At 44.5% G+C, this 26229-nt stretch overlaps 2 protein-coding genes across 4 annotated transcripts in view; both read left to right on the top strand.

Moving 5' to 3' along the window:
* The window catches only part of trpa1b (transient receptor potential cation channel, subfamily A, member 1b), a 23173-nt gene extending 7071 nt beyond the window's left edge, over positions 1 to 16102 (top strand). For 2 of the 3 annotated variants that reach the window (XM_035525890.1, XM_035525892.1), the window contains 17 exons: positions 192 to 291; positions 392 to 492; positions 1222 to 1391; positions 1506 to 1670; positions 2594 to 2708; positions 3258 to 3424; positions 3552 to 3639; positions 3734 to 3793; positions 3930 to 4028; positions 5764 to 5834; positions 6520 to 6673; positions 11924 to 12013; positions 12428 to 12597; positions 12858 to 12987; positions 13158 to 13340; positions 14242 to 14308; positions 14407 to 14884. In XM_035525890.1, coding sequence (XP_035381783.1) covers positions 192 to 291; positions 392 to 492; positions 1222 to 1391; positions 1506 to 1670; positions 2594 to 2708; positions 3258 to 3424; positions 3552 to 3639; positions 3734 to 3793; positions 3930 to 4028; positions 5764 to 5834; positions 6520 to 6673; positions 11924 to 12013; positions 12428 to 12597; positions 12858 to 12987; positions 13158 to 13340; positions 14242 to 14308; positions 14407 to 14429 — 1953 coding nt within the window. In that variant the 3' untranslated portion in view covers positions 14430 to 14884. Of the gene's footprint in view, positions 1 to 191; positions 292 to 391; positions 493 to 1221; positions 1392 to 1505; positions 1671 to 2593; positions 2709 to 3257; positions 3425 to 3551; positions 3640 to 3733; positions 3794 to 3929; positions 4029 to 5763; positions 5835 to 6519; positions 6674 to 11923; positions 12014 to 12427; positions 12598 to 12857; positions 12988 to 13157; positions 13341 to 14241; positions 14310 to 14394; positions 14885 to 14912; positions 15029 to 15672 lie in introns of those variants that run through there. The other variant, XM_035525893.1, reaches the window with a different exon arrangement.
* Positions 16103 to 21401: 5299 nt separating this feature from the next.
* Positions 21402 to 22980, top strand: LOC113586846 (transcription factor 21). The gene is made up of 4 exons (XM_027025223.2): positions 21402 to 21462; positions 21688 to 21845; positions 21970 to 22527; positions 22829 to 22980. The coding sequence occupies exons 3-4, from the start codon at positions 22081 to 22083 to the stop codon at positions 22910 to 22912; spliced, it is 531 nt and encodes a 176-aa protein (XP_026881024.2). The 5' UTR covers positions 21402 to 21462; positions 21688 to 21845; positions 21970 to 22080; the 3' UTR covers positions 22913 to 22980.
* Positions 22981 to 26229: the final 3249 nt, after the last annotated feature.

The raw sequence follows: 26229 nt of genomic DNA, 5'->3' as shown, positions 1-26229 counted from the left end.
GTAAATATTGCACAGTCATTCCCCTCCTCTTCTCTATGAGTGCGCTGGGAAAAGTTTCGTTATGTTCAGACACCCGCCTCAGTGTTTTGATAGACATCTGCGATAAACCAAACAGAAGACGCCACCAGGTGCACTCTCACGTCCTGGACAAAACCTGTAACTCACCGCGTGACCTTTTGTTCTTTGGTAAGGGAGCAGACATGGACTGCATTGACATTAAGGGTCTGTCCCCACTGCTGTTGGCAACCACATGCAGCGCTTGGAAAACAGTTTCCTTTTTATTGTCAAAAGGTGGGAGTTCTCCTAAGCTGCATCTGACCATACAGCCAATAAATAAACGCGCAGGACGATAGTGCTCGGTGTTAAGACGGCTTTCACTGTGTTGCATCAGGTGCAGATGTCAGAGTCAAAGACAAAACAGGGTGCAGCTTCCTCCATCATGTCGTTCTCCAACCAAAAGGTCTGAGGAACCTTCCTGAAAACATCCTGCAGGTGTGCCAGCGTACAGCCTGGTTTATGCTTTCAAATAAGAGAATATTCATTGTAATTACTCCAGCATATAATATTTATATAATAATAATAATAATAATAATAATAATAATAAACTATATTTGTGTAACACGTTCCTAAACACAGTTACAAATTGCTTTACAGAAAATAGAGAATATATAGAAGGATAACAAAGATTATTAAATCCTAGACCTATTACCTCAGGAAGGTACTTACCAAAGAAATGAAAAGAAAATGTAAAAAAATATATATGTTTTAAAATGGAGTTAAATAACCCTACCCTTCAATAAAAGTGAAACTACAAAAGTAAAACAAAGTGCACATTTATAAGTGAAGAACGATGTTTTAGAAACAGGTGAGGAAAAGCAGTTTATTTAAAAGACTTAGAAAATAACAAAGCTTTAACTGTCTTCTTAAAAGTAGTTAAAAGATCAAGGGCTCTCAGTCTGGTGTCATGGCAGTAAAATATCAGACCACATCCAACACCTCTGTGTGTGTTAAGTCTGTGTGTGTGTGTTGTGTTGGTCTACTGCTCCTCTGTGTGTGTTAAGTCTGTGTGTGTGTTGTGTTGGTCTACTGCTCCTCTGTGTGTGTTAAGTCTGTGTGTGTGTTGTGTTGGTCTACTGCTCCTCTGTGTGTGTTAAGTCTGTGTGTGTGTTGTGTTGGTCTACTGCTCCTCTGTGTGTGTTAAGTGTTGGTCGTCTACTGCAGAGCAAGGCGGTGAGAGAGCTTCTGAGCGAGGAAGACTCAGATGGTTGCACTCCTCTTCACTACGCCTGTAAACTGGGCATCCACAACTCTGTTCAGAACATGTTGGGCCTCAACATCAGCCTGAGCCACAAGTCCAAGCAGAAAAAATCAGCCCTTCACTTTGCTGCAGAGTGAGAGACCTGCACTTACACTGTCTCTCCACACACTGTACTTTTAGTATATTACAAAAGGAACCTAATTAGTGAATCTGGGCCCTGTGGTCTCTGTATCTCCATTAATCTCAGGTACGGACGTGTTAACACATGCCAGAGGCTTCTGGACACCATCACCGATTCCAGGCTGCTGAACGAGGGTGATGAGAATGGTCTGACGCCGCTCCACCTGGCCTCTGGGGGGGGTCACACCAAAGTGGTGGAACTGCTGCTCCGGAGGGGAGCTCTGTTTCAGAAGTACGTGTGAGCCCAGCCCAGCCCGGCCGACAGCGCGCTGCAGCCTGGGACGCTGAACCTCCATGACTTACTGCCATGTTGTAACCGTTGTTATTAGTAAAAGCCCCTGGACAGGCCGGTGCAGGGTGCAGAGTGCAGGGTTGTGGCATTGATCCTCAGATGCTGTTCACTGCAGTTCTGACCTTTATTGTCCTTCAGGGGACAATGTGTTTAACAGCACAGGACATAAATAGAACCACCTATAAAATATGCTAAAAATGTAGAGAAAGCATTATGGGCTGTGTAGATGCATAATTCTAAGACAAATGTACAATACAGTCTGTGACATTCCTGATCTATAGTTTGGCACTGAAGAGGTCCGGTAATGGCAGCTACAGAAGGAAGGGCAGAACTGGAGAATGCAGATATCTAATGGAGCTTTTACTGGCTTTACTGGTTTGCTTGCAGACTGTCTAATTGGAGGCCATTAGTGATGATGGTCTCCATGGGGACTGCCTGTTGTCTGGGGTCTTGCTCTTTTACGTTAAACAGCATTTTGCATTTTTCCTGTTACCATCATTCTGAGTGTGAGATCTTGTCTACCTCATCACCATCTGTGATTACACCTGTAAGATTCTGTAACACTGGAGGTAGAAATCAAACATGGGAAATTGAATTTCAGTCATTTTTGACTATAATGTTATAAGAATATTCTTACCAGCATGTAGAAAGGTTTAATGACTTTAGTCACACATGCCATGATGATACAACTATATTCAAAGACTAACTAGGAAGAGAGATTGAGTGTGTGTGTGTGTGTGTGTGTGTGTGTAACAAGCTGTTACTGATGTCTGGACTTCTGGGTGTTTGATGAGGTAATCAGGTATGTAGGTTGCTTGATGATGTCATCAGGACTGCTGGGTGTCTGGTGTTGTGCTCTGCAGTGACTATAAAGGATGGTCATGTCTGCACCATGCGACGGCTGAGGGCTTCACCAAGACCATGGAGATCCTGCTGGCAGGCAACATCAAACTGATGGACAGCACGGATGAGGAGGGGGTATGCAACCTGCTTACAAACAGCGTGATGGCATTTCTTGCAATACCTTATAAATGCCAAAAGTTTAGGTGGTATGTATCTGTCCAAACCTTTGGTTTAAATATGTTGCAAGTAGCACTTTTTCTGGGCTATTCTGCTGTGTATTGCATGTATGTATGTTTCCCTCCCCAAAACATCATACACCGCAAAATACAGAGAGTTCAGTGAGCTGCTATAATATATATGTAACAACTTATTCAAGAGAATTATTAGCAGAGTGTTCAGGGTAATACTCAGAGAGTGTTCAGGGTAATACTCAGAGAGTGTTCAGGGTAATTCATTCAGAGAATGTTCAGGGTAATACTCAGAGTGTTCAAGGTAATATTCAGAGAGTGTTCAGGGTAATACTCAGAGAGTGTTCAGGGTAATTCATTCAGAGAGTGTTCAGGGTAATTCATTCAGAGAGTGTTCAGGGTAATACTCAGAGAGTGTTCATCGTACTACACTTTGCGAACGGATCTGAGCTGTGGTGTGTGTCTCTTCTGCATGTGTCCATGTGCACTTGAGCAGAACACAGCTTTGCACATAGCTGCACGCGAAGGGCACGTTGCCGCCGTCAAACTGCTTCTGAACAGCGGTGCTCAGATCACTCTCAGCAAAAACGACACTTCCTTCATACACGAGGCAGTGAGAAATGGGAGAAAAGATGTAGCCAACGCCACGATACACAGTGAGAGGTGAGACAGCGTGAAACTTCCTGGCTTGCTTCGCACTGAACGATGGTTGGGGTCTTTGGTCCCTCTCTCTGAGTGGTACAATATATTTCATGATGCCAGACGCCTTAACTGTGTCGATTCATTGCAGATGTGACGAGGCCTTGAGTCTATTTAAAAGGGGTTCCGGACGCTGTGTTGTTCTTGACTTAATAGAGTTTCTCCCGGAGTCCGTCAAGGTCTGGCAGTTCACCTAATACCTTCTGAAGTGTGTCAGGCAACACTGATGTGCAGTGTACACTAAGAAAACACACATGTCTCTGCTCTGTTCAGCACCTTCTGGACCTGTCGATGACGGAATCCGATCACGATCCCAACAGTATCGACTACCATGTAAGCTGTGTGCAAACCTCACACTCTGAACAACACAGCATTAATTAAAAAGATATAATTTGCATATTGTTGTCTTAATGAAGCTGATGTTTATATCATAGGTTCTGTGCTTAAATATGAATGCCTTTGTTTGCAGATCACATACAGTTTCAAGTGGCTGCAGGCTCCAGTGAAGTTTCAGAAGTTTTCTCAGACAGACAGTTCTCTCTACATTCAGCCTCTGGCAGCTCTTAATGTGAGCTACAGTTGTGTACACACACCTCTGCCCCACAGCACTACTGGCTATACACAACATAGTATATTAAAAGTGAAGGCATTGAGAAGTTTTAGATGTAGTAAGTTCACCAGGCTTTCTAATAGACTAAGAATGTCATCTTTACAAACAAAGATGGCTAGGCAGAGAAAGTTTGTATTTACCAGACAGAATGCACACATTTAGGAACTTATAATTCAGACCATGCTTTTAGGGCAGAGGCCCATGTCTGAGGGTGTACCTCCAGAGACAGGTCACGTCTGAGGGTGTACCTCCAGAGACAGGTCACGTCTGAGGGTGTATCTCCAGAAACAGGTCACGTCTGAGGGTGTATCTCCAGAAACAGGTCACGTCTGAGGGTGTATCTCTAGAGACAGGTCACGTCTGAGGGTGTATCTCCAGAAACAGGTCACGTCTGAGCATGTATCTCCAGAGACAGGTCACGTCTGAGGGTGTACCTCCAGAGACAGGTCACGTCTGAGGGTGTATCTCCAGAGACAGGTCAAGTCTGAGGGTGTACCTCCAGAAACAGGTCACGTCTGAGGGTGTACCTCCAGAAACAGGTCACGTCTGAGGGTGTACCTCCAGAGACAGGTCACGTCTGAGGGTGTATCTCCAGAAACAGGTCACGTCTGAGGGTGTACCTCCAGAAACAGGTCACGTCTGAGGGTGTACCTCCAGAAACAGGTCACGTCTGAGGGTGTATCTCCAGAAACAGGTCACGTCTGAGGGTGTATCTCTAGAGACAGGTCACGTCTGAGGGTGTATCTCCAGAAACAGGTCACGTCTGAGGGTGTATCTCCAGAGACAGGTCACGTCTGAGGGTGTACCTCCAGAGACAGGTCACGTCTGAGGGTGTACCTCCAGAGACAGGTCACGTCTGAGGGTGTACCTCCAGAGACAGGTCACGTCTGAGGGTGTACCTCCAGAAACAGGTCACGTCTGAGGGTGTACCTCCAGAAACAGGTCACGTCTGAGGGTGTACCTCCAGAAACAGGTCACGTCTGAGGGTGTACCTCCAGAAACAGGTCACGTCTGAGGGTGTACCTCCAGAAACAGGTCACGTCTGAGGGTGTACCTCCAGAAACAGGTCACGTCTGAGGGTGTATCTCTAGAGACAGGTCACGTCTGAGGGCGTATCTCCAGAAACAGGTCACGTCTGAGCATGTATCTCCAGAGACAGGTCACGTCTGAGGGTGTACCTCCAGAAACAGGTCACGTCTGAGGGTGTACCTCCAGAAACAGGTCACGTCTGAGGGTGTACCTCCAGAAACAGGTCACGTTACTGAGGTGTATCTCCAGAAACAGGTCACGTCTGAGCATGTATCTCCAGAGGACAGGTCATGTCTGAGGGTGTACCTCCAGAAACAGGTCACGTCTGAGCATGTATCTCCAGAGACAGGTCATGTCTGAGGGTGTACCTCCAGAAAACAGGTCACGTCTGAGCATGTATCTCCAGAGACAGGTCACGTCTGAGGGTGTACCTCCAGAAACAGGTCACGTCTGAGGGTGTATCTCCAGAGACAGGTCATGTTTGAGCTCTGGAGCCAGGTCACATTTGATTGTGTTTCTCCAGAGACAGGTCACATCTGAGAGTATTATTCCAGAGACTGTGTGTGTGTGTGTGTGTGTGTGTGTGTGTGTGTGTGTGTGTGTTTGTGTGTGTGTGTGTGTGTGTGTGTGTGTGTGTGTGTGTCCTGTCCTCCTGTCTCTACAGGCTATGGTGCAGTACAAGAGACTGGACCTTCTCACCCATCCCGTGTGTCAGAAGTACTTAGGGATGAAGTGGTTGGTTCTTTAAAGACACAACAGCACAACTTCCCTCAAATCAAATAAACTGTAGAGGTTTTATGAAGAGCAATATTACACCATCAAGGCCTTTAGCACTGAATAAATTGTTCAATTGCTCACAGTGTTTTCATTCATATTTGTGCATTACATTCATACTTTTTAATCTTTTAAACTTTTCATTAAGTTCCACTGAATAAATGAAAAAAAGTATTTTTACAATTGTTCTTTTATATTTCTGTTAACTCGAACACACCCAGAACACCTGAGATTAACTCTAACACACCCAGAACACCTGAGATTAATTTTAACACACCCAGAATACCTGAGATTAATTCTAACACACCCAGAACACCTTAGATTAATTCTAACACACCCAGAACACCTGAGATTAACTCGAACACACCCAGAACACCTGAGATTAACTCGAACACACCCAGAACACCTGAGATTAACTCGAACACACCCAGAACACCTGAGATTAATTCTAACACACCCAGAACACCTGAGATTAACTCTAATACACCAAGAACACCTGTACTTACCTCTGATGTACCCAGAACACCTGAGATTAACTCTATTATAATATATCCCAAGTGCCTGTGTTTAACTGTAATGTATCCAGCACACCTGCACCTCAACACTAGAGGGTGTCCTACTCATAGTCCTGTGTTCTGTTTGGCAGGAAAGCTTATGGGAGCAAAGCTCATCTACTCAATCTAGCGGTGTACCTGCTTGGTCTCCTGCCCCTCACGTACCTTATCATCAACCTGAAGCCCACCCAAAACATCTCCATCAACAGCACAGATGTCACCATAGAGCCCACTTCCTTCCGCACGGTATAGAAATGATAATAACTCCCACTGATGGCTGAAGGCAGTCTCAAATAGTTTTTTGCATTAAATGTCCATTTTTTCCAGGTGATTTTGGCTGTCTATTGACATGCCATCTTTATCAAGAGATTTATTATCTAATGTATATTTAGATATACAATGTAATAAGGGCTAGCCATCTGCTAGATCTCCTTCAGCCACCAGAGGGAGACGGTGAGTACCTATGTGGTAATCAGGGGTAATCAGCCACCTGCTCTCCTGGCATGTTAAGAGCAGCTCCCAGACTCTCCTGTGTTCAGTGTTCTGCAGAAGAACATCAAGAGCTTCCTTTTGGCTCTCGAGCTTCCCTACAGCCTTGAGTCCCACCTTCTCCCTTCTTGTTGAGTTCCCTCAGACTCTCTTCAGAGTTTACTCAGGATTCCTCTGGACTCCGCCATCTGCATCTAGCTTGTCCAATGCTCATTTCAGAGGTAGTTTTTGGTCTGTTTTAGTTTTCCTTTTGCTCTACCATTGTAAGGGTTGGCACCAGGCCAGAGGGAGGCCTCGAGTCAGGCACACTACCAATCAGGCTTGATGCCCAACAGCTGGGCTAGGTCTATATAAGCCCAGTGACCCAGTCATTCAGTGCTGGGTCTTTGCTGAAGTTTTGAGCCAAGCTCCTAGCCGGTAACTCTGGGTATTGAGGTCTGTGAGCCTCTCTTCTGCTCTGCGAGGGTGTCCGTGTTTTTACACATCCCTTCTCTTCTCCAGTTTTCCCACTCAAGTCTGTCTCTCTCCTGAGGGTCCCCTTAACCACTAAAGCTCCTCCCTGTTTTCTGGTTTTGTTTGGGAAGTTTTAGAGTTTGGTTTTCCTCAGTGCATCGAGGCTGCCATTCTTTCCATGGCATCTTTTGTTTTCCCTTTTCCCATGCTCAGTGTGGTGTTTAGTTTTTCCTCTCGTTTTGTCGTCCTCCATTCCTTTGAAGTGCGATATATGCGGAGGTTGTTTTCTGGCTGCTGCAGTGTTGTGGGAGCTCGTTTGCCTTGCAGCAAAGTGGCCGGGGCCCATCTCCCCAACGTTGGTTTTTTACTTCTCTTGTTTTTCCTGTTCTTAGATCTAACTGGGGCCCACCATCATTAAAGTGTGGTAGCAGAGTGTCGGTGTCATCACCTATCTAACCTGGGTTTGAGCACCATTACAGAAATACCCAGCACAGCAGTTGTACTTAGAACAGGTAAAGGTTGCTCTGACTAATCAGGTGGTAACCACTGGTTGACATGAGCAGGCCCTGCAACTGATTGTTTCTCAATAACAGGGCCTGACACACCTCTTGGTATGGACTAGCCCTGATGCTATACAAACACCTGCACCTTCTTCTGCAGCAGAGCCAGCCCAAATCCTGCCTATCCTGCTTTCAGAGCCATTGCTTCCTGTGCCTGAGCACTATGCTGGTGAGGCAGGAGGTTGTAAGGGGTTCCTCCTTCAATGCTCACTGGCTTTTGAGCAACAGCCCTCTTGGTTCCCCACAGAGCAAGTGAAGGTGGCGTACATCATCTCCCTTCTGACTGGGCGGCCTCTGGCATGGGCCACCCTGGTCTGGGAGCACCAAACTGATGTATGTTCCACTTTGGCAGAGTTTGCTGCTGCGCTCAAGCAGATATTTGACTATACAGTCCCTAGAGGGGAGACGGTCTCCTGTCTCATTAATATACGTCAGGGAAAAATAGCAGTGGCTGATTACACCATCGAATTCTGCGAGAGTGGGTGGAATCCCACAACACTGATGGCTGCTTTCCACCAAGGCCTCAGCGAGGAGCTTAAAGATGAACTGGTCCACTGACATACTCCCGCCTCTCTCGACATCCTGATCGATCCGGTGTTGCGAATTGACAATCATGTACGGGAGAGGTGCAGAGCACGGGGACCACAGGTCAGTCGAGACTTTCGCAGAGCTCCGTACACCCTTAGCCCTGTTCATGTGCCTGACGAGCAGAGGGAGTCCGGACCCCAGCCAATGCATCTCGAACACACCTGCCATGGTTCCACTGGACGAACCTCTACCCACTGCTGTCATCGATGGTCAGTCCCTTGAGCCAGGGGTTGTTAGTCATCAGACTCGTCCAGTCATGTTGCAAGTCGGCCCACACACCGAACAGATTGCGCTGTTTATTATCCAAGCTTCTGACTTGCAACTGATTTTGGGATACCCCTGGCTTCAGCAACATAATCCTCATGTAGACAGGCTGAGCCGGTCAGTGCTGTCTTGGGGTTTGACATGTCAGACCTCCTGTTTGCAGCTACCCAAGCCTCTGTCCGGGTTCGGTCATAATCCCAATGGCCCGGACCTGCCTCAAGTACCCCAGGAATACTGGGAACTTAGGGGAGCATTTAGCAAACAGAAGGCCCAACTATTGCATCTCCACTGGCCATATGACATGGCCATAAACCTCCTCCTGGGCTCCAGTCCCCCTAGAGGTCACTTATTCTCCCTTTTGGGGCCTGAATGTCAGGCCTTAGCCCTAGGGTTCATCCGGCCATCTAATTCCCCAGCTGGCATGGGGTTTTTCTTTGCCGGGGAGAAAGACGGCAGGCTACGCCCCTGTATAGACTACCAGGGCCTTATACCGCTATCCATTGCCCCTTTATGACCTCAGCTTTTGAGGCGCTGCAACAGGCTTCTGTTTTTACTAAACTGGACCTGTGCAGCACCTACAACTTGGTGAGAATCCGCAAGGGAGATGAGTGGAAGACGGCATTCATTACCCCCTCTGGGCACTAAGAATATTTTGTCAAGCCGTTTGGGTTGATGGACACACACACAATCTTCCAGCAGTATATCAATGAGGTCTTAAGGGAAGACCTTGACAGATATGTGTTCATCTACTTAGATGACATCCTAATATATAGCCAAATGGTAGATGAACATGTTACCCATATTATGCGAGTCCTCCAGCTTCTGCTGGAGAACCACCTCTTTGTCAAGCTGGAGAAGTCAGTGTTCCATGTCCGTACCATCTCCTTTTTGGGATTTGTCATCCCCCACAATAAGTTGTGCATGGACCCCACCAACGTGCGGGCTGTAGAGAACTGGCCTAGACCCACCTTGGGGCATCTGGTCCAACGCTTCCTGGGCTTCACGAATTTTTACCGCAGGTTCATTAGGAACTTTAGTGCAGTTGCAGCCCCACTGATCGCGTTGACCAGGAAGGCGTCGCGTCGGTTCTGCTGGTCCACCGGAGCCCAACAGGCATTTGAAGAGCTGAAACATCGCCTGATCAAGGCTCCTATTTTTCAGCTCCGTGACATGGAGCTTACATTTGTCATTGAGGTGGATGCATCTGAGGTGGGCATTGGTGCAGTTCTGTCCCAGCGATCAGGAAAGGACAAGAAACTGCATCCCTGTGCCTACTTCTCTTGGCGTCTGTCTCCTGCAGAAAAGAATTACAATGTGGGCAACCATGAATTGCTGGCAATTAAGCTCGCCCTCAAGGAGTGGAGGCACTGGCTGGAGGGGGCAAAACACCCCTTCCTGGTCTGGATGGACCACAAGAACTTGGCCTACATACAGCAGGCCAAGTGACTTAATCTGCGCCATGCCAGATGGAGACTGTTCTTTGCCCAATTTGACTTCATTTTATCCTACCGGCCAGACAATAAGAATGCCAAACCAGATGCTTTCTCCCACCAGTGGGAATCCTCGCCTTCTTCTGCTCCACCCTCAACCGTTATCCCCAGGGCTCACGTTATAGCGCCAATCCAGTGGGGGGTTGAGAAGGCAGTACGTCAGGCTCTCCTTGCTGAACCAGACCCGGGTGGAGGCCCTCTGGGGAAGTTGTATGTACCTAAGGCAGTTAGAGCTCAGGTCCTCGAGTGGGGACATGCAGCCTCATAATCATGCCACTTAACATGAGTGATAGTGTATCGGCTAATGAGTATATTATATTTAATGTATTGTCTGATGTATAGTGTATATAGTATATTGGCTGATATACAGTGTATATAGTGTATTGGCTGATATATATTCTATTGGCTGATATATAGTGTATGTAGTGTATTGGTTGATGTATAGTGTATATAGTATATTGGCTGTTATACAGTGTTTATAGTGTATTGACTGATATATAGTGTGCATATAGTCTATGGGCTGATGTATAGTGTATATAGTATATTGGCTGTTATACAGTGTTTATAGTGTATTGACTGATATATAGTGTGCATATAGTCTATGGGCTGATGTATAGTGTATATAGTATATTGGCTGTTATACAGTGTTTATAGTGTATTGACTGATATATAGTGTGCATATAGTCTATGGGCTGATGTATAGTGTATATAGTATATTGGCTGTTATACAGTGTTTATAGTGTATTGACTGATATATAGTGTGCATATAGTCTATGGGCTGATGTATAGTGTATGTAGTGTATTGCTGATATACAGTGTTTATAGTGTATTGACTGATATATAGTGTGCATATAGTCTATGGGCTGATGTATAGTGTATATAGTATATTGGCTGTTATACAGTGTTTATAGTGTTTGACTGATATATAGTGTTCATATAGTCTATGGCTGATGTATATGTATATAGTGGCTGATGTATAGTGTATTGACTGATAGTGATGTCTAGGGCTGATGTATATATGTAGTCTGATATATAGCGTATACAGTGAAAACATAAAGGATCTTATTAAAGTCCGCTAGTGATGTCACCTCTTTCAGAATGACCCATGATTCTGCGCCCTTGGGGTCCAGATCTGTTTCTCTAGCCTGGTTTAGGTGCCATTATTCATAATGTCCTTCATGACGACCTCTGACGTGTCCCATTTGCTCTGTCACTTTCAAAGCAGCCTCTGTTCATTAAAGCTCTCACTCACATGGTGACCGCCACCCTTGGCAAACCCATTTTAATCTACTTATACAATGATTTGTCTTAATGTAACACCATTTAGTTTTAGGAATGGCCTATTCCATTAAACTGCTGACACAGTCACGGTAATCATACAATTATTCGTGCACTGCCAAACATCTTTACTTCATAATATGAGCAATATTTGGACCATTAAGAAGAGCGATATAAGTCTGTTTTATGTGTTTATTCTAACAGCACATGGGCATGCCGACCTTTCTACCAGGTCAGCTTTATTTGCATAAATCCTTTATTTATCTTTAAATGGAACATTCTTGGACTATGTTAGATAAGGCTGAAGATTAATATTTTATAGAAAGATTAAGTTAATATCTATGTCTTCCTCTGTCTCTGTCTGTCTTTTTCAGCAAAGCTGCATGGTTTCTGTTTGCATTGTCATGGTCCTCGTCATGAACGTGTATGCCATTTGTAAAGAGCTGGTACAGATGGCTCAGCAGGTAATGGTCATTTCATCATTTTCTGTGTTGCCCTCTGACATAAATTCTCCTCTATGGTGAAAGTGGACCATGGGATGAGCCATCACACAGCACTCAGGCCTGAGGCACTGTATCTCTCTCGGTCAGTCATATGTTGCGCAGGTGAACTTGTCCTCTGTGGGTAAGTCAAATTAACTCTCTCTGGAAGAGAGTTAAAGTGGTGAAGCCTAGTCAGTAATTGATGTCAAGTCCAGACACCTTTACTTACTATGATGAGACACACACACACACACACACACACACACACACACACAGTGTTCAGATCACAGACACATGCAGTGTTTAGATCACACATACAGAGCAGAGCCGTGTTCAGTACGTTCTCACACACAGCAGTGCTCAGTACATTCTCACACCCCGTCTTTTGGGTTCAAGCGACTGAAATATTTCATGGATTCGACGAACATGTCGGACTGGAGCACAGCCGTGTGCTCCCTCACCTTCGTCGTGCCAGTCTGCTTCAGCACCGAGGACACGTGGCACTGGCAGGCGGGTGCGTTGGCCATCCTCTTCGCCTGGATCAACTTCCTCCTCTATTTCCAGAGGTCCGGCAACACACTCCATCTTAAATAACTTCAGTCAATCATTTTTTAAACTCAATTAATTTTATATAATTAGTAGCATATGAGGTAATTTAAACAGTGCCACAGGCTAAAAAGTACATGTACATAAAACATCGCACACCTGTCTCTGAATTAAGTTTCATGAGTCAGCTGTTATGTAATGTAACAACAAAGAGAGTTGTTAGTGTATAATCCAGCATGATGGCTGTTGCAGTGCCTTTCACTTCGTGTCTTTCTGGCAGGTTCGAGCGGTTTGGTATTTACGTGGTAATGTTTGGGGAGATCATAAAGACTTTGGTCAGCGTTATCATCCTCTTCGTCTTCCTCCTGCTGGCTTTTGGTTTGTCCTTCCACGCCCTCATGCTTCATCGCGTATGTCGCAGCACACACATGCACACACACGCACGCACGCACACACACACACACACACACGCACACGCACACACACGTACACACACACACACAACACACACGTACACACACACACCACACACACACACACACACACACACACACACCACGCACATGCTGTCTCTCACCAGGAGGAGTTTAGCTCCATCAGCCTGTCTGTGGCACAGACGTTTGTGATGACCGTCGGGGAGTTGAACTACCAGAGCTCCGTGCTGGAGGCGTACGAGCGCGGCCTGCTGGCCTTTCCTCAGATAACCTACTACGTCTTCGTCATGTTCGTCCTCCTCATGCCGATCCTCCTCATGAACCTGATGGTAATACAGCTCCATGTCTCATCTCTGTCAACGTCCTGTTAGCACTGCAGCTAGGGGCGTCAACATTTCAGCTGGGTTCTGTCTGTGGGTTTACTGGTTTCATCTGGGTTCTGTGTTTGGGTTTAATGGGTTTAATAACAGCTGGGTTCTTTACATGTATGTATACATGGACTCTACCCTTCAGCTTCTAGGTCTCTGCAATTCAGCCACATGCATGCCAGTTGGTTCCAGACCAGTAAGTTTATAGGCCCAGAACGGCACCGATTTTTCTGGCCGAGAACCTGTAATGTTGCAGTGGAAAAACATGATAACATTTGGTATTTTGGCACCAGCAATGGAACCAAGCCAGTGGAAAAGGGCTGTTCCAGATTGGTCCCAGATGTATTCTCTGTGTGTTTATTGGTCCCAGATGGGTTCTGGGTGTATTTATTTGTCCCAGGTGGGTTCTGGGTGTGTTTATTGGTCCCAGATGGGTTCTGGGTGTATTTATTGGTCCCAAGGTGGGTTCTGGGTGTGTTTATTGCTCCAAGATGGGTTCTGGGTGTGTTTATTGGTCCCCAGATGGGTTCTGGGTGTGTTTATTGGTCCCCAGAGGGTTCTCTGTATGTTTATTGGTCCCCAGATGGGTTCTCTGTGTGTTTATTGGTCCCAGATGCGTTCTCTGTGTGTTTATTAGTCATTAGATGGGTTCTGTGTGTTTATTGGTCCCCACATGGGTTCTGGGTGTGTTTATTGGTCCCCAGAGGGGTTCTGTGTGTTTATTGGTCCAGATGGGTTGTGTGTGTGTCTATTTGTCCCAGATGTGTTCTCTGTGTGTTTTTGGTCCCAGATGGGTCTGTGTGTGTTTATTGGTCCCAGATGCGTTCTCTGTTTGTTTTTGGTCCGATGGGTTGTGTTGCAGATTGGTCTGGCAGTGGGAGACATTGCGGAGGTGCAGAGGAATGCAGCACTGAAGAGATTGCAATGCAGGTAAAACAATAGTCAATGAACTACATTTCAAGAACAATCTAAATATGTTAAGCCACATTTGTGTTAAGCTTATCATGTATGCGAGTCATTGTCACACGATTGATCTCCATACTACGCTAGAGGAGAAACTACCCTACTGGTTCCTTAAGAGAGTGGACAAGCACTGCATTGTCCTGTACCCAAACAGGAAGTGTGCCAAGCTTACTGTCAGTAACAGTCCCTTCTAAAGCTATTCTTCATAAAGGCTCCTTAGAACAATGCAATATATTCAGAAATTTAAATTCAGTTAATTAGTCTTCACAGTTTTAAAATTATAGTTTTTGGTTATTTTATTATCATACCATAAAATAGTGTAAACATTTGTGGAAATTGGATGAGAATAGGTTATCAAGTTTAGAAGAAGGTTTAGAATGAGTACAATTATGAATGGATGTCAGAGACCTTTGTATGAATAAAATTATGAACAGATGAGAGAGTGATTTGTTTGGTTTAAAGTCACACAATAGCTTTATTAAGTATGTATTCATTTTACTGTGCTCCTATTAAAAACATGGATATGGGTGTTTTTTCATATAAACCTGGTGACTGATCCTGATATTCCAGGGAATGATTGAGCAGTTCTGGAACTTGGAAGAGAAAAGCAAAGTGCAGCCTTGCATGGCCATGCCATCTCAGCACTGCAGTGCCCCGGAGCGAGATGTCATGAAGCAGAAGAACAGGTGTTCATTCAAACCTCCTCTACACAAGCCTGCTGGAACACACACTGCATGCTGTGTTATGTTAAAAAGACATTATAGATATGGTGACTGATAAATAGATAATAATAACCTCCGACTATGACACCTATGCAGTCATAGTGAGATATGGGTCACGTTCATACTCTTTTCTGGCCATGATGGTGGGTAAAACTGTGCTAGAGCTGCCCCTAGTGGTAAATGTAAGTATTGCACAAGACAGAAATCACACTTTCCTACATGCTTTAATACTTAAATGATTTTTAAAGCAGCAACTGTAGTTAATGTAAAAGCAAGCCATGGAACTATAAAAATGAGAAACTTAAAATTATATGTTAGAACTAAACAAGAAGCAATGGGAAATTCAGATTAGTTTAAATTAAACCTAACACAGAATAAAAAGGTAAATAATGGCCAGACCAAAAACATGGTTTGAGCTGCTTTTCAAATTTAAAACATATTTCATTTTAATAATTTTATATTATTGAGGTGTCCTGATAAATGTTTTTCAATAAAGATCTTTGTAGACACATTTCATATCTTTTTGATTTGATTAACCCATTTATGGTAACTACACCACCCTGAAACATCGGGATCTGGCGTTATGGAGTTTAACTCTGTGCCCTAAGGCTGAAGGAGATCTCCTCAGTGCTGGAGAAGCAGCACACTCTCCTCAAGCTCATTATCCAGAAGATGGAGATCAGCACGGAGGCCGATGAGTATGACGGCCCGCAGGACCTCCGCATCCTGTCCCGCCCTGCCCGCGCCCCCACCCAATCCAAATGGGTCCCGCTGATGCAAGCCCTCAAAGCCAGGAGGTGACACGCCTGATGACATCACGTCAGATGCCTTCAAACACTGTCTGAAACATAGCATAATATACACATTAATCATGTCTGGAACATTTCTATATTTTAAATGAATAATCTTGCAAACTCTGTCTTTTAACTGTTCCAGATTTAGTCAAACCTTATGTATTGTGTGACTTGTTTATTTATTATGCTGCCTGCACCTTTTACGTTGGATCTCAGAAGCTTATAAAGTGAATCTAAAATTAAACACATCACTCTGGTCTTTGTTTTTGCAGTAACGTCGCTTAACACACACACACATGTGTGTGTTTTAATCATGTTGTATGAAGCACTCCACACATCACCCCACACACCAGAATGTCACTTCAGGAGCAAAACTGTTTCCCATTGGCTGTAGCTGGATTTCATAACCCTGGAAGGCTCTATAATAGCAAATGGTAAACTCATCATGTCTAGAGAGCAAGTACGTCAAGTTAGTGTGATGCTAATTTATGTGGCAGAGGCCATAATTCACTTGTCTGTTAATAAATCCACTCTACACAGAAGTGAATGTGGACAGCATTTGACCAAATCAACGTGTTGATCAGGCTGTAAATGGAGATTTCACACACTGCAGAATGTTCCTCTCATGTGCACCTGCACTGAGGGATCACCATAAAACCGGCTTTGCAATTGTGCTCGCACATGATGAGATGTGACACACTTGATGATGTGGGTCATATGCTCAGATGGGATGGGTTTGGAAATAGAAATTACAGCTCAACACTGTCATTAGAATAAACCACATACTTTCTTCAACTACTTGTAAACCACTTACACAAACATAATTTGTGTGCTGTGTATTTGAAATAAAACTACATTTTCTTTATTATCTTTTAAAAACCAAAAAAAAAAGAGAAAGAGTCAATAAGAACCAGTATAACAACCAGTATAAAAACCAGTATAAGAACCAATATAACAACCAGTATAACAACCAGTATTGGGTTACACTCCTCGGGGTGGTTGTACACTCTTTGGTGCTGCATTTCACTCTTAAGGGATGTATTACACTCTTCAGGACTGTAGCACACTCTTCAGGGTTGTATTACACTCTTAATCACTGTATTACACTCTTATTGGCTGTATTACATTCTTAAGGGCTGTATTACACTCTTATTGGCTTACACACTTCAGGACTGTATTACACTCTTAAGGGTGGCTGTATTACACTCCTATTGGCTGTATTACACTCTTCAGGGCTGTATTTCAGGACTTTACTGGACTGCATGGTTTTCTGTTGTCTTTTTGTCACACTCATCACTCATATGAATGCTAGGAGTTGTTTGATTGTAGCTGATTTGCGTTGGATAAAGAGCACATGGTTAATGACTGCAGAGGTGGAAGCATCAACATAGTTCCAACACTGCCAGTGGTTTTCTTATGGTGATGTTAAGGTCTCAGTGCAGCCCACTAACAGAGCTCAGCTCAGTCCTGCACCCTCCCGCTGTGTTGGGTTTAGTGGAGAGGAGACGCCAGTGAGCCACATCCCACTCAACTTCCTCATGGAGGGTTTGATGCTGCCACACACCACTTGTTTTTGCGGCAGCTGTGAGCTCATGGTGACCATGAGAACAAGGCTGGAAGAAAGCTGATGTCATTGTCTTGCACCTGTTCCTCAACTCAGCCATAGCAGTGAACAGTGGGAGAGAGAGAGGGAGGGAGGGAGAGAGAGGGAGAGAGAGAGACAGAGAGAGGGGGGAGAGAGAGAGAGAGAGAGAGAGAGAGAGAGAGAGAGAGGGAGAGAGAGAGAGAGAGAGAGAGAGAGAGAGAGAGAGAGGGGGAGAGAGAAGAGAGAGAGAGGGAGAGAGAGAGAGAGAGGGAGAGAGAGAGAGAGAGAGAGAGAGAGAGGGAGCGAGAGAGAGAGAGAGAGAGAGAGAGAGAGAGGAGAGAGAGAGAGGAGAGAGGAGAGAGAGGGAGCGAGAGAGAGAGAGAGAGGGAGCGAGAGAGAGGGAGAGAGAGAGACAGAGACAGAGAGAGAGGGAGAGAGAGAGGGAGAGAGAGAGACAGAGACAGAGAGAGAGAGAGAGAGAGAGAGGGAGAGAGAGAGAGAGAGAGAGAGAGAGACAGAGAGAGGGGGGAGAGAGAGAGAGAGAGAGAGAGAGAGAGAGAGGGAGAGAGAGAGAGAGAGAGGGAGAGAGAGAGGGAGAGAGAGGGAGAGAGAGAGAGACAGAGATGGAGGAAAAGAGAGAGAGACAGAGAGAGAGAGAGAGAGAGAGAGAGGGGGGGGGAGAGAGAGAGAGAGAGAGAGAGAGGGAGAATGAGAGAGAGAGAGAGGGAGAGAGAGGGAGAGAGAGAGAGACAGAGATGGAGGAAAAGAGAGAGAGAGAGAGAGAGAGAGAGAGAGAGAGAGGGAGAGAGAGAGAGACAGAGAGAGACAGAGAGAGAGAGAGAAAGAGAGAGGGGGGGAGAGAGAGAGAGACAGAGAGAGACAGAGAGAGAGAGAGAAAGAGAGAGGGGGGGAGAGAGAGAGAGACAGAGAGAGAGGGAGAGAGAGAGAGAGAGAGAGAGAGAGAGAGAGAGAGAGAGGGAGAGAGAGAGAGAGAGAGGGGGGGGGGGGGAGGGGAGGACTGGCCAGTGAACCTTATCGTGCTTAATGACAGACAATGTCACATTTCTCATGCCTGGCCCAGTTCACACAGTTGTGCTGGTGCTCCTCCCAACTCCCCATTCCCACATAATTAGACATTACATGGAAACTTTGGAATTATCTACATTTGCTGTTGTTTAATCCTGTAATTACTGTTACAAATCCTGGTAAAATAAAATATATCCACCTGCCATGCTGTCACTAGAGCCTTCTTGAAAAAAGCTGAACATCTTAGGATATGTTTGAGATGTCAGATTCTGTATTGCCATGTTCTTTTACCTTGTACACGCTGCATCATTTCAGTCACATCTCCACTCAGACTCACTCAGCATTCCCCCACTTACACATTCGCCTGTTTCCCGCATAGTCCGTGCAGCCGACGTGCAGTTTTCATGTGGAACAGTTTAGCACTGCTGGATTAAGAGCAGTATGAGAGTCTGGCGTTGGATTAAGGAGCATTCCTGACCTATGACAGAGAGAGAAATGTGAGTCCGAGTCCTCATCTGAGACAGAACTGGTCAGGTCAGTCTCAGAGCTGCGAGGCTTTAGAACGCCGGTGAACCCTTTTATGAACACCACCAGTTGTTAGAGAATTCTGTGGCTCTGTACACATCCCAGTAAAGAGGCCAAAGAGCTGTACTCTGGTATAAACTGCAGAAACTCAAGCATATTCGCATATTGTCATATTTCACCCTGCATGTGTTTGTCTAAACATGGCCAGGGGATGTAGTCAACACAAACATTGCAGAGCTGAGGTTTGTCTGAGAGGTGTACGGCCCCAGACGTTACAGAGCTGAGCTGTATCTGAGGTGTACGGCCCCAGACGTTACAGAGCTGAGCTGTGTCTGAGGGGTACGGCCCCAGACGTTACAGAGCTGAGCTGTATCTGAGGTGTATGTCCCCACACGTTACAGAGCTGAGCTGTGTCTGAGGGGTACGGCCCCAGACGTTACAGAGCTGAGCTGTATCTGAGGTGTACGGCCCCAGACGTTACAGAGCTGAGCTGTATCTGAGGTGTACGACCCCAGACGTTACAGAGCTGAGCTGTATCTGAGGTGTACGGCCCCAGACGTTACAGAGCTGAGCTGTATCTGAGGTGTACGACCCCAGACGTTACAGAGCTGAGCTGTAACTGAGGGGTACGGCCCCAGACGTTACAGAGCTGAGCTGTATCTGAGGGGTACGACCCCAGATGCGGCCATAAGCACCATAGATAATCAAGCTTCAGAGCACAGCCCCAAATCGCCCACCAGTCTGCACAAACGCAACCTTTGGGTCAGCTGGGGTTAGATCATAGCTGCCTGAAGTCTACCACTGTGATATCAAATCTAGATTTCACACTAACCAGTACAGGATCTCCAGTAGAACAGATCAGATTCACTAGAAATGGTGTGGGGTCCTGGGAACTTTTTCCACTCTTACCAGCCTTTTACATGCTATAAACTATATACCAATATAATAATATACTAGATACTATTCGTATACGCTATGTACTAATATACTAATATACTAGATATTATACGTATACACTATATACTAATATACTAATATACTAGATACTATACGTATACATTATATACAAATTTACTAGATACTATACATATACACTATACACTAAAATACTAATATACTAGATACTATACATATACACTATACACTAATATACTAGATACTATACATATACACTATACACTAAAATACTAATATACTAGATACTATACATATACACAATACACTAATATACTAGATACTATACATATACACTATACACTAAAATACTAATATGCTAGATACTATACATATACACTATACACTAATATACTAGATACTATACATATACACTATACACTAATATACTAGATACTATACATATACACTATCCATGCACTGCTGTTGAAAACCTTGTGTCTGAAGTTTTTATTACATCTTTAACTACAGTGTACTGCAGTTACTTTCTGGTATCTTTCGTGTGTGTGTGTGTGTGTGTGTGTGTGTGTGTGTGTGTGTGTGTGTGTGTGTGTGTGTGTGTGTGCGTGTGAAGTAATGTTCAATGCATAGGACTTTTAAATTATACCATTACACGAAACCTTTCAGAGTTTCAGAAAGGTTTCTCGCAGTATTACCAGTGTCTCCAGCCCAGCTGATGGATGGTGGAAATATGTATTAGCTAAACATCCTGTGGGGCATCTGTTAAAAGTCCTGGAGGGCATTTGTTAAAAGTCCTGGAGGGCATCTTAGCTAAATGTCCTGGGAGGCATCTGTTACCCACAAAGTTTATTCCCCTACCAGGAATTTGGTTTTGTCCTAAAAAACAAGGCGTCTCCAAGCAACAGCAGTCCAGTAATTGTGAAAAATGAACCTGATTCCTCTATATGTTAAAACATCTGATATAATAGAAACATTTGATTATGATCCATTAAAACATGGCACCATCTGGATATGTTACAGTTTCAACAACACAAATGAGAACAATTACCAAAAAAGCTTTTAAAAAATTAAAAATTAAAAAGAATAATTTATGAGAACTGAAAACCTCTGTACTCTTATGGGATCTTTTAACAGGGACCCAAAATTTTTAGGTGTGGCTACTGATTCCAAATCAGAATTAATTATAATGTTAGTGGCTAAAAAATGTATTATTTGTGTTCCTGTGTTGCTCTGAGCACGCTTCCTTTCTGCTAATGTTCATATTTGGCCCTCCCCCCCTCAGACTCTGAGTCATCAGTCCAGATCTGCCATCCCGCAGATGCAGGACCCAGGACCGACAGCTGGGCCAGGGCACCCAGGCTGCGTGGGAAAGTGCCCCACAGCAGCAGAAACCCAACACCTCTGTGAAATGCCCAATGCATTATGAACTGTTGATAAGGCTTCTCCATCTACCTACAGTGCATTTGTGGACTGTGTTCAGTGGAGATTTCAGATGAAAGGCCTGGTCTGTGTCTACAAGTGCAAGTTTACGTCTCAGATGAAGTACCTTTGCGGTATGTGCTGTTGAAAGATTTCAATAATTCTGTCTTGACTTGCAATGTGAATTAAAATAACTTGTATATTTTTAAACTCTGTTTATCCAAAGATATGCTTCTTATCACTCAGAACATTCTGAAGTTTCTCTCTGATGCTTTTGCGAGAGACAGCGTTAGCCTACATAGTTACTGCTGTAATCTGACATCAGTTCCTCCACTCACCTCCTCCTTCTGTGCTGATAGTCCTGCTGGTAAGGCCAAGACTTCGCTGTTTTGAGTGAAGGGGGTGTGTGTACCCCCCATGTGTGGAGAACGACTGCCAAACCTCGAGGTTTAAATGTGAAGGGTGAAAGAAGAGACAAGGTCTCATTTGAGCTCACCAGAGAGATTAAAGACACGAGGTGCTTGTGTTTCTCAGTCAATAATACCTTTATTTTGCATTCTAGGCTATTATTTTTTTAGACTTACTCAAAACGTCGCAAGCTTTGAGCACTAAATAATGCATTTGTATTGATTTTTCTTTAGGGATTCTTTATTCAGGTGGTGTAAGGGTAACATTAACAGTGAGGAGAGTTTCGACAAACACTAACCCTGTTTAACAGGAGGGAAACGTCAGTTCTCGCAGGTGCAGCTGTGATGTCCACCGGGTCAGTGAGTGATGCTGAGGACATGCACGAACTTTCCCTCGTGCGCATTGACACTCGCTGTGAACACTCTGTACTGCACCCAGGGCCGGATGCGCTTTTTCCTTCACTGGAGAACTCCGAAGACGAGTTCAGTAACGATGACGGTTTTGAGGCGAAAAACAAACGACAGCGACCAGGATCCAACAGCAAGCGCCTGAAACATCAGAAAGAAGGAAGGCAGTCACAACGAAACGCCGCCAACGCAAGGGAACGGGCCAGGATGCGGGTGCTGAGCAAGGCGTTCTCCAGGTTGAAGACCAGTCTGCCCTGGGTACCAGCAGACACGAAACTCTCCAAACTGGACACGCTACGACTCGCATCCAGCTACATCTCGCACCTCCGACAGCTGCTACAAGAGGACAGATACGAGAAATCCTTTGTACACCCTGTAAATTTGGTATGAGTGAGTGTTTTCCCAGTTTTATCGACTGTTCATTTACACTTAAGTCCGAAACAATAAGTTAAAATCCTAATGCCACTGATTCTTTAGTGTCGTGTTTATATACTCGATGAAAGAATGTCACGATTGTTTTTAACTTAAATATCTTGGAACTATTAAAATATCTTCAGTATTTTAATCCTAAATAAACATGAAATCTACATGTGCGAGCTGCTGATGTGTCATTGTTGTTTGTATTGTTGTTTGTATTGTTGTTTGTTGTTGTACTCTAAGATGCGCTGTTTATTTGTGTCTACAGACATGGCCTTTTGTGGTCTCAGGAAGACCAGAGGATCCCAAAGAGATTTCAACAGCTGTCAGGCTGTGTGGGGCCACAGCATAGATACAAGCTCTTCCACTTTCTAGTTCTCTCTCTCTCTCTCTTTCTCTCTTTTTCCCTCTCTCTCTCTCTCTCTCTCTCTCCCTCTCGCTCTCTTCTCTCTCTCTCTCTCTCTCTCTCTCTCTCTCTCTCTCTCTCTCTCTCTCTCTCTCTCTCTCTCTCTCTCTCTCTCTCTCTCTGCAGGGATGATGCATATGTGGTATTACTTGTTTATATTATATCAAAAAAGGAAGTTGCCATATAAATATTCAAGCCACCAGACTGCATTTAAAATATGGATTTTCTTTGTTATGAAGTCATCATGGATGTTCATAGGCAGTTCTCTCTGTATGTGTGTTGTTCTTAGCAGCCTATACACAAATGTAATAATTACGACATAGCGAAGCAAATGTAGCAGCTAGCTTGTATGTTTTACGAGGAGCGTTTGCCAGATAACGCTGAAGTTTCATAAATATTCGTTAAACACACTTCTGTCCTATGTGTGCATCACTGAGGGACTGAGCCATGACTGCACCATTCAGCGAACCTTTGACCTGTGCAGTTAAACATGCTGTGGTAATATGAATGACACCTTGTGTGGAAGGCACCGTTTTAATATACACACGACTGTTCACTGTAAGAAAAGGGTTGTTTATTTATATTACATTCTTAAAGTTTGACAGTTTGATCTGGAAATGAAATTGTTTGAAGTAAAACATATTCAACTGTCTGTTACAGGCTACAAATATGGATTAAAAAGAAATATATATTATCTTTTATAATCTTTCAGTTTTGATTGGTTCTCTGACCTTTCTGGTTCCGTCATGTTAAGATTACATTCAGTCTCGCGGGGAAAAGACACTGAGCACAGTTTGCTAGGACACGCTGGTCTTTTTCTTCTCATGTTTGACAAATTGTTTTTGTTTACCAGACAGGTATGGTATATTCTCACTTACACGTTGTGTAGACTGCAGGATGTATAGATTGCATATTTTAACCCTAATTTAAACTATATAAGCTTAAAGAACAGGAATATACCACAGACAAGCAATTTCTGCCTATTTTGACCCAACACACAACACATGTGGTTTAGGACTGTTCATTCAGTTCTGTAAAGGGATTTTGGCATCTTACATTTTAAACACATCTAACCTCGATTTTCCTTTTTGGGAATCTTGCTCCTACAAAGGAAAGCCCCTTTGCTAAAGGCTAGGAAAGTGAGAAGCTTTTCCTGACGGCCACTTATGTTAGTCATCCCGCATGTTTCCGCCTGATGGAGGGCCTGTCCCTGAGTGACAGAGCACCTCCCGTCCTGTAGGTCCCATCTCACGGGACCCCGTCAGTGTTCTGGGAGAGCAACTGCTCAACAGCTGCAGAGCTCCACAGACGCGATGAAAAGCCGCCCTCCCTCCGACGCTGTACACGGTCCTAATTACCATATGGGGGGGTTCAGACTTGGGCCTGAACTCACGCGATCTGGATCAAAGAATCTTCAGGTCAGTGTTCCAGCGCAGGAACACAATAAAGCCGCAACACATCCACTTACCTACGATTTTGATTCAGAGTTTTAACAAGTGCTGCATTGAGTCTGGAGGATGACACAGCATCTGAATATGCACTCTTTAACAAGCTCTCTTTAATGAGCACCCTTCAATGTTCACTCTTTAATGAGCACCTTTCAATGTTCACTCTTTAATGAGCACCTTTCAATGTTCACTCTTTAATGAGCACCCTTCATGTTCACTATAATTAGCACCCTTAGTTCACTCTTTAATTAGCACTCTTTAATGAGCACTCTTTGAGGAACACCCTTTAATGAGCACTCTTTAATGAGCACCCTTCATGTTCACTTTTTTATGAGCACCCTTTAATGTTCACTCTTTAACGAGCACCCTTTAATGTTCACTCATTAATGAGCACTCTTTAACGAGCATGCTGACATTAGAAGCATGCTGTGAACAGGGTGGACAATTTATGAAGGATCCCAGATGATTCCTTAGAATTAGTACACAAAAGCAGAATAATTAAAATCACAACACTAACTGCACTTGAGCTCACTGTGTGTATAAATCTATGCACTGACATCCTGCCTCTAGCAGGTGTGTGTGACACTTTAGAGTAATCACATACTTCATTTAGACTCTAGCCTAGCTGTTTTAACAGAAAGGTACATTTTCCACAGGGATATAGAATCACTCCTGTAAGTTGCTCTGGACAAGCATGTGATGAAACTCCTAATAACTGAAAAAAGCTTCTATCTTTGTGATCAAATCTGTGGTTGTGCTGTATTATGCATTCTATGACTTTAGAGAGAAGAGAAGAAGCTCAGCTCAGACAGGGATGGTGGATCGTGATCTGCAGCCGTGTCTGCAGGGGCACTGTCTCACCTCCCAGTTCTTCAGGAGCATCAGGCCAGGCTTTGATTAAGGACTCATTCCTGGACCCTCTTGTGCTCATGGCATGAGGCTGCTGTCTCAGACGATGCACTGTGGAAACACCCCACATTATCATCGCACCTGTACCCGCCTGCAGCGTTAGCCTGCAGAGCAATCAGCCTGTGACCACCTCTCTGGACTTCCTGTCAGCATGAATCCGCCAGGACACACGACGTTTTCCAGTCTTTCCATGTTCCGGCGTTCTTGCTCCTTGGACTTCCTCCCTGAAGGCGCAGTCACCTGTTTCGGGGGAAAACTTTTAGTTTTTGGCTTCATAGTACAAACTGTGTGACGAGATGCACATTCACTGATCCTGAGCTTGCACTGTCGACCCACTGTCTGCACAGTTAGTGTCGGTGAACATCAGTAAGCTCAGTCGTTAGGTTCTGGAAACTGGACTCGTTTGGTCTCTAGTGGCTCTTCTGGATACACGCTGGATTAAGCATCATTAGAGTTAATGTTACGCTCAATCATACACACAGCACAGCTACAGTAATGCCCCAGCCGAGGGCAACTGAACATTCATCTTACCCCCTCTCCCCTAAGGGTGTAGTACATGTCCAAATTTTGTCCAACTTTAAAAATCTGTCTTTGATGCCCGTACTCGGTTTCATCTTCATTTGGTTTAAGAGCTGAAACTTTAATTGTATCTGTATTCACCAGGTCAAGAATTGAAAGGTAAACCATCACAGGACACGTCTAGCTGCTACACCTCGCCTGCTCACACACACAGAGTTTACACACGACCAAAATATAGTCGAATTTTGTATAAGATTTTGTAAACACTACTTGTAATGTTCAGATCACAGTTTTGCAATGCTGGCTACATCAAGATAAACAAAGAGACCTCAGTTAAATATAATGAGAATGTAGTTTTAGGCCAACTTGGAAAATAATGCATGAACT

The sequence above is a fragment of the Electrophorus electricus genome, chromosome 5 (assembly GCF_013358815.1).
Source record: "Electrophorus electricus isolate fEleEle1 chromosome 5, fEleEle1.pri, whole genome shotgun sequence".
Lineage (NCBI taxonomy): Eukaryota > Metazoa > Chordata > Actinopteri > Gymnotiformes > Gymnotidae > Electrophorus > Electrophorus electricus.
This window is presented reverse-complemented; position numbering and strand designations above follow the sequence as displayed.